At 42.8% G+C, this 7,167-nt stretch overlaps 1 protein-coding gene across 1 annotated transcript; it reads right to left on the minus strand.

Annotated features, from left to right (window-relative positions):
• Positions 1 to 2,973: 2,973 nt before the first annotated feature.
• On the minus strand, positions 2,974 to 4,284 carry LOC136529530 (uncharacterized). Its single transcript, XM_066522601.1, has one exon. It carries the CDS (start codon positions 4,206 to 4,208, stop codon positions 3,447 to 3,449), a length of 762 nt encoding a protein of 253 aa, XP_066378698.1. The 5' UTR covers positions 4,209 to 4,284; the 3' UTR covers positions 2,974 to 3,446.
• Between the last annotated feature and the right edge of the window lie 2,883 nt (positions 4,285 to 7,167).

The following is a 7,167-nucleotide window of genomic DNA, read 5'->3' on the forward strand; positions in this document are numbered from 1 at the left end:
AGACGGCTTTCCTGAATGGGGATTTGAAAGAAAATGTCTATATGGCACAACCGAAAGGTTTTGTCGTAAAAGGAAAGGAAAATATGGGATGCCGCCTGAAGAAATCAATCTACGGATTGAAGCAAGCTTCAAGACAGTGGTATTTGAAGTTTGATAGAACGATAAAAGGTTTTGGGTTTGAAGAAAATGTTGAGGACAATTGCGTTTATGCAAAGTTCAAGAATGGAAAGTACATATTCCTAATTTTGTATGTGGATGATATCTTACTTGCTAGTAGTGATATCAATCTACTAATGGAAACGAAGAAATTATTGTCCTCAAACTTTGATATGAAAGATCTCGATGAGGCCTCGCTCGTTTTGGGAATAGAGATTCACCGAGACAGGAGAAAAGGGGTTCTAGGATTATCACAAAAGGCATACATAGAAAAGGTCCTGAAGAAATTTAGTATGCATGCGTGCAGTCCTTCACCTGCTCCTATAGTCAAGGGCGATAGATTTGGGGAACATCAGTGTCCCAAGAACCAATATGAAATTGACCGGATGAAAGCGGTACCGTATGCTTCAGCTATTGGAAGTTTACAATATGCTCAAGTGTGTATATGCCCTGACTTAGCTTTTGTTACCGGGTTACTTGGTAGATATCAAAAGAATCCAGGAATTGAACATTGGAAATTAGTGAAGAAAGTCCTGCGTTATTTGCAGGGTACAAAAGGCCTCATGCTTACGTATAGAAGATCTGATTCCCTGCAGATAGAGGGGTATTCAGATTCTGATTATGCGGGAGATGAAAGAAAATCCACGTCAGGATATGTATTTACTCTCGCAGGAGGGGCTATATCGTGGAAAAGCTCCAAACAAACCGTAACTACATCCTCGACAATGTATGCCGAGTTTGTAGCATGCTATGAGGCAACGGGGCAGGTGAATTGGCTGAAGAAATTCATACCCGGATTAAAAGTGATTGATGATATAAATGAACCACTGAGATTGTATTGTGATAACAATCCAGCGGTACAGTACGCTCACAATAATAGGTCAAGTGGTGCTGCCAAACACATTGACATAAAGTACTATGTTGTGAAAGATAAAGTTCAGGATCATATAATAAATCTTGAGCATATAAGTACAGAGAAAATGCTCACGGATCCGCTCACAAAGGGCTTACCACCCAACGTGTTCAGAGAACACGTAGCCGGCATGGGTTTAAGGGAAAGCCTATGATTCCCGAACATACGAAGGGCCCAAAGAAAGTTTACATTTCAAAACGGAGAAGTGTATTGTGGCTTTTAGTCTAACGGCACTAATTGCTGTGACGATGGGATAGTTCTATGCACTAATCTGTGATGAAATAGGATGGAAGCAAGAAAAATATGAATTCAAAGTTTTGAGTATGAAATTAAAGAACGAAGAATAGATGAGAGATCAAGGGGAGAATGTTAGGATTGATCTCCCACCAGTTAGGCCCAACGGCCTAACTGGGCCTTGTCCTCACGCCCTGATCGGGGGCGCCCAACCCTACATGGTTGGTGGGCCCCCGTCGCACAGCGCTATAAAGGAAAGGTGGGGGCCGGGGCTCGTAGTACGAGGTTCACCGCGCCGCCAGTCACCCCACCAACATCCTAACCCTAGACCCGATCGAAAGTAGGGGCGCTGCCAGCGACGGGAAGCACCACCGATGCCGGCAACGCCACCCGACGCACACGCCGCCGCCGAGGACGCCACAGCGCCGACTCCCTCTCCACCGAACGTCGCTGCTGGCGCGCAGATGGCATCCGTCAATGAAACCCCGGCCGGAGCTTCAACAACTACGGCATTCGATGGTTTGCGACCTATCACCCCTCTCTCTCTCTGTGAAATCCTAATACTCTACTACTATGCTAAGTATCCCGATCCGATGAATATACCTAAAACTAGAACCCTAATACTTCATGCCACGCGAATGGGCATGGCTTGCCTTCCAACTTTTTTGAACTTATAATATGTGTACATGTACAATAGCTACTCACTTAATTTGAGTCAATCTCTTATCATTTTTCTATATAGGACTAACCCTCTATTACACTAGCATTTATTATGGATCTTGAAATTTGTCTAATTTAAGGTTGGACCAAACCTAATTAAATACTCCAGAATCACTCTAGAATCCATTCTCACATGGTCATCATCCTGTTCCTTCACCAGAATCAGCTAGAATCACTCCATCAAAGAATGAATGAGCTAGAGCTATATATACCAAATAGGCCCTTAGTATCTACTTCTTTTCGCACATTTCAATCTGGTTTCTACTTCTCAATCTTCATTAATGTTCCTTGTCATTAGAAATAGAAAAATTTATTATGGGACATCAAACTTGCATGGTATTAGCTATTGCACACTACAAACGCAGAAACTGACTCGTTACCATTAGGTGTTAATTGAGAAGAAGGTCATGTTACTCATGTATCATGGTAGAATAACTTTTGTCCACCTTAGTTATGTTCTTCATGTGCTCTTTAATATTCATATATGCCCAAATACTAATTAAAAACTTATGAAATAAATGTGTACCATCTTTCATGGTATCAAAATTCTTATGATAATTGGATCTTATTGGCGAAATGAATGCCCCCAAATAGAATTTAACACATTTTGGACGAATATTTCAAAATGTTTCGACTAGTTATAGGGAAAAAAGTAAGTTACTGTTTTCAAAATGGATGTTTGATCTAAAAATAAACTTTGGGTGATAAAAAATGTTCAATTAGTTACATGTAAAAAAACTAGCAACTCGGTTGTTTTTTTTTTGTGTTAAATTAAGAAAAAGAAAGATAAAAAATTGCAAGTGAGTTACAAATCATATGATCTTGTAATGAAACATGTAGAATGAAACAGTCAACTTACAAGAATCAAGCATTAACATCCACATAAATATCATACATTTATTTATTCATTTGGAAGGTCTAGAGTACAAATCCTTCCTTACATATGGGGCAGGCATAGAATTACAATTTAACCATATCAAGAGCTGATGTCAACGCCGCTTGTGAGGCAAAACGCCACAAGATCGAGTGCCAAGCAAAGCCCCAGAAAAAACAACTGATAACCCATAAGCCACGACCTCAACGCTACCAAAGGGTGACCATATGCATTCCACTGATGATCAATCAGCTGGAAAACCCTGCACCCTGAAACAAGATCTTGTAATGAAAAGACTACTAATTTTCATGGCTAGACTACTAACGCTGCCCAAGGTTCTAGCTAGCTCAAAGCTAGAAGTGCAGCAAAAAACAGCCGCGATGGCATGTAAACAAAAGCATGCACTCTGTAGCCTAAACAGAAAGCTAGCACCAAGCAAACTAACGCACCCTCTTGCCTACAAAGGATTGAAGGTCAAAGAAGTGCAAGCTTGCCAATTGCCATCATGCTAAAAACTCATCGTCGACCCGACCAATGCAGCCGATCGAATCAGTTTTTGTTGCTCAACGACGACGCCCGGTCGTTGAAGTCGTCGGTGATGAAGGGCATGCAGCTGGAGCTGCGTGCGATCCCAGTGCCGCCACCGCTGCCGGCCTGCTTGGTGGCGACTTCCCTGACCTCCCTTGGATTGATGCTGGACCTAGACCTGGGGCCGAGCTTGGCCCGGCGCCTGAGTATCTCCCGCATGGCCTCCGCCTGGAACAGCACCGGGTGCGTCCGGCCGAAGCTGTTGAAGCGTTTGCACACGCCCATGTGCGCCTTGAGCGCCTCCTCCAGCGTCAGCGTCGTCCCGCCGTCGCCCTTCTTCTTCTCGGCCTCCTCCGTCACGGCCTCCGCGCACAGGCCGCAGACCCAGCGCCCCGCGAACCTGCCGCGCACGCCGCGGATGTACTCGGGCGTGCACTCCTCCGACATGCCGCAGCACTCGCACTCGGCGTCCTGCACCTCAGGCACGGGGTGCAGCGGCTGCGGCGGCTGATGCTGCTGCTGCTGCTGTTCGGCCTCCGCGGCCGCCTTCTTCTCCTGCTTGTTGACGCCGTGCCCGTGCTGGTGGTGGTGGTGGTGGAGCTCGTAGGAGACGACGGAGACGGTGCGCTGGAGGGCGTCACACGAGGTCCGGCGCCGCTTGATCTCACCGTTGCCGCCGCCTGTGGCGTTGTTAGCGCTGGCGCTGCCGATGTTGCTCGCCATCGCAAGGAACGGCGCCGCCATAGCCATGGCGACCGCACACGCCTCTCTGCTGGGAGCCATATATACGATCAAATATCTCGGTGATTCCTGGCACAACTTGACGTGTTGTAAGCTTCAATAAGCTGTTCAATGTGAAGATTTTTAACACTGTTGCTATGTATGCATGAGAGCAGCCATGCATGGGAGCTATTTATAGAGGCTTGAGACGCAGCTTGTTCGGTTGGCTGGTTCGTATCGTTGCTGGTTCGTGAAGAAGTACTGCTGGCTGGTTTGTGTGAGAGAAAAATACTGTTCTGGCTGGAAATTTACGATCGTTTGCGACAAGCCACAGCCAAACGAACAGGCTGACGGTCTCCGACGAAGAACTTATATCTGCACCCAAACCCAAAATAGGTAGTCAGAGATCTAAAATCAGCTTCCAACATAGTACATATACAGGAGACCTATTTTGGATTGTCTAAGAGGCACAACCCAAATATGGACATCCTCTCTCCTGGAAACTCATTTGCAGAAAAGATTCTCTTTTAAGTCTCGTTGTTGAAGAAGATGCCGAATAGGTATTGAACCTTTTACCTGTAGTGTTACCCAAATAACGAATGTGTCTTATATTTTGGATCTTGTCGTTGGAGATAGCCCGAGAGGTCGGGCATGGCGTGGCAATAGCCACTCAATGTGTCAAAAAGGTGGCGTGCAACTTGATGCGTGCAAATAGTGGTGGATATGCGGCGCACAAATCTTGACCTCGAGATTCGGTAGAAAAAGTGCTAGCTATAGCTAGCGGCTGAGAGAACCTTTTCGCCAATTCTGATCCTATGCACGTGATATGGTGTCCAACAGAACAGGGGCATCATCAGCAGTACTACTGTTGAGGGCGTTGAAAATGGCCGGCGCGTATATATTTGTATCATAAATGTGCAAATGGTGATCTTGAAATCCACCCAGTTGCGTTGCCAACAGTACTACTGTTGAGGGCGTGATCATATGATTTTATTCACGGTTTGTTTCCCATGATTAACAAATTGATTATTTAAGGGCTAGTGAGATGACATTTAATTTACTACTCAATCCGTTTCAAATTATAAGACGTTTGAGCTTTCCTAAATTCATTACTTTTGCCACGCACTTAGATATACACTACGTCTAGATGTATAATAAAAGCAATATATTTAAAAGAGTCAAAACATCTTGTAATTTGGAACGGAGGAAGTACATGTTTTGTTCTCACACAACGCAAATTTATGTATTTACAGCTATCACATGTTGTACGGTGTAATTAATTTTTCAGATAATCAACATCACTGACACGGTTGACATGCATCCATGGCCATGATTCCGTCTCCTGTATGGACGACAGGCTGGAAAGCATGGTTCACGAGCAGCTCGCCTTGGCCGCCGGAGACGTCTCGAAGTGGGCTCTTTCTAGACTAGGACGTCGGAGTTCTTAGCAAACCAGTAAGAATCGAGTAGAGATTCGAGAATCAGGCCGGGTTTGTTTCGCTGAAAAAACGAACCAAAACTCTAAACACTGTTCCGACTGATTTGTTGTGAGAGAAAAACACTGTTTCAACTAAAAAATAAGTTAAAAAGTACGGATTATAAGATAAACGAATAGGGCCTTAATGTCCGGCTCCTGCTAGATATTGTCTGTCCGACCTCGCTCGGTTGAACCATTAGAGCATCTCCAAGAGACTTTTCATATTCTTCATAAATGCTAGTAGTAGAGATTTTGATGAAAAACTATCCTCCAACAGCTTTTCTAAATGATCGTCCAAATATAGCCATATTCTATTCTGGATTTTTCGCTAGACAAAAATAGAAAGACGAGAATAGCTCTCTAGAGTGCGCATGGGATATAGAAAAGCTATTAGATAGTGAAAAGATATAGAAAACAATTTTTTATGCAAATGGCTCTCCAAATGTTGATTTAAAGAGTGAGATTTAGAAAGGCTCTTGAAGATGCTCTTATTACACTTTACACATCATTTCTAATAATATAAAGAAAAAAGTAATACTACTAGATCAATATCCCCAACCTTTAAATTTTGGTCCGAAGAGATATATACATACGTGGTCATAAAAAATATAGTCATCAGCAATACAGTTTGAGCCACATGTTCAATAAATGAAATCTAACAAAAATATATATATAATTGTTCACCGGAATAGGATGCAATAAGAACATATAGTTAGCTTTTTAGATATAGATAATAAAGGAATATATAGTTCCGGCGTTTTGCATCCGCAAATAATATATAGTTAATTAGGTTTCTTTGCCTATTGGTAGTCCCTTAATTCATTATTGGTCTTTGCCTATAATTTTAGTGTTCCTCAAGAAATCTTATATCAGTTTGCAATTTGAGAAAAATACCAAGAATAAATATATATTGATTTGCAATGTCGGCTCACAGCCGCTTCATGCATGAATCACTGGCCAGTAATTGTCTATCGAGGCATGCATGTATCCAGGACTCCAAAATTTGCTATCTAGCTATAGAACTCTCCTTAGTAAGTACTAGCAACTATTAATTTCTCAGAAGCTTCTAGAGAAAAATGAAAAGGAGAAATGGGATCGAGAGATAAGTGATCAGCTCTAAGCATAGCTCCTTTTCACAAAAGCTATCAGCTTATCATACCTTACATGCATGACTTATCAGCCTTTTTATCTAATAAAGCTGGGCTATGTTTACTCCTAGTCATCATTTAATTTATCGCTATCAGAAAAGCAGGGCTATAGCTTATCAACTTGTCCGAGCAGTAAGTGCACAAGGTTTGCAAGTCACATGCAAAACTGATTAGGTCTACGCAAATGAAACTACTGATCGACATCGCGTCACGGTAGTCATGGATTTTTTTTGTTCCGTCCATTGCCTTAAGCATCAGGGGACTGTAGATATTATGTGAAATGGACGTGGGTAGTTCATGCATGTTATGTCATCAGTGACGTATAGTGACGAAGCCAGAAAAAAATTTAGGAGGAGTTGAACAAAAGAATAGAGGTTTTTTTATTTTCTCTTAACCT

The sequence above is a fragment of the Miscanthus floridulus genome, chromosome 19 (assembly GCF_019320115.1).
Source record: "Miscanthus floridulus cultivar M001 chromosome 19, ASM1932011v1, whole genome shotgun sequence".
Taxonomy (NCBI): domain Eukaryota; kingdom Viridiplantae; phylum Streptophyta; class Magnoliopsida; order Poales; family Poaceae; genus Miscanthus; species Miscanthus floridulus.

Bases quoted from the DNA above. Each gene is read 5' to 3' on its own strand.
- LOC136529530 (XM_066522601.1), bottom strand. From the start codon at position 4,208: ATGGCTCCCAGCAGAGAGGCGTGTGCGGTCGCCATGGCTATGGCGGCG.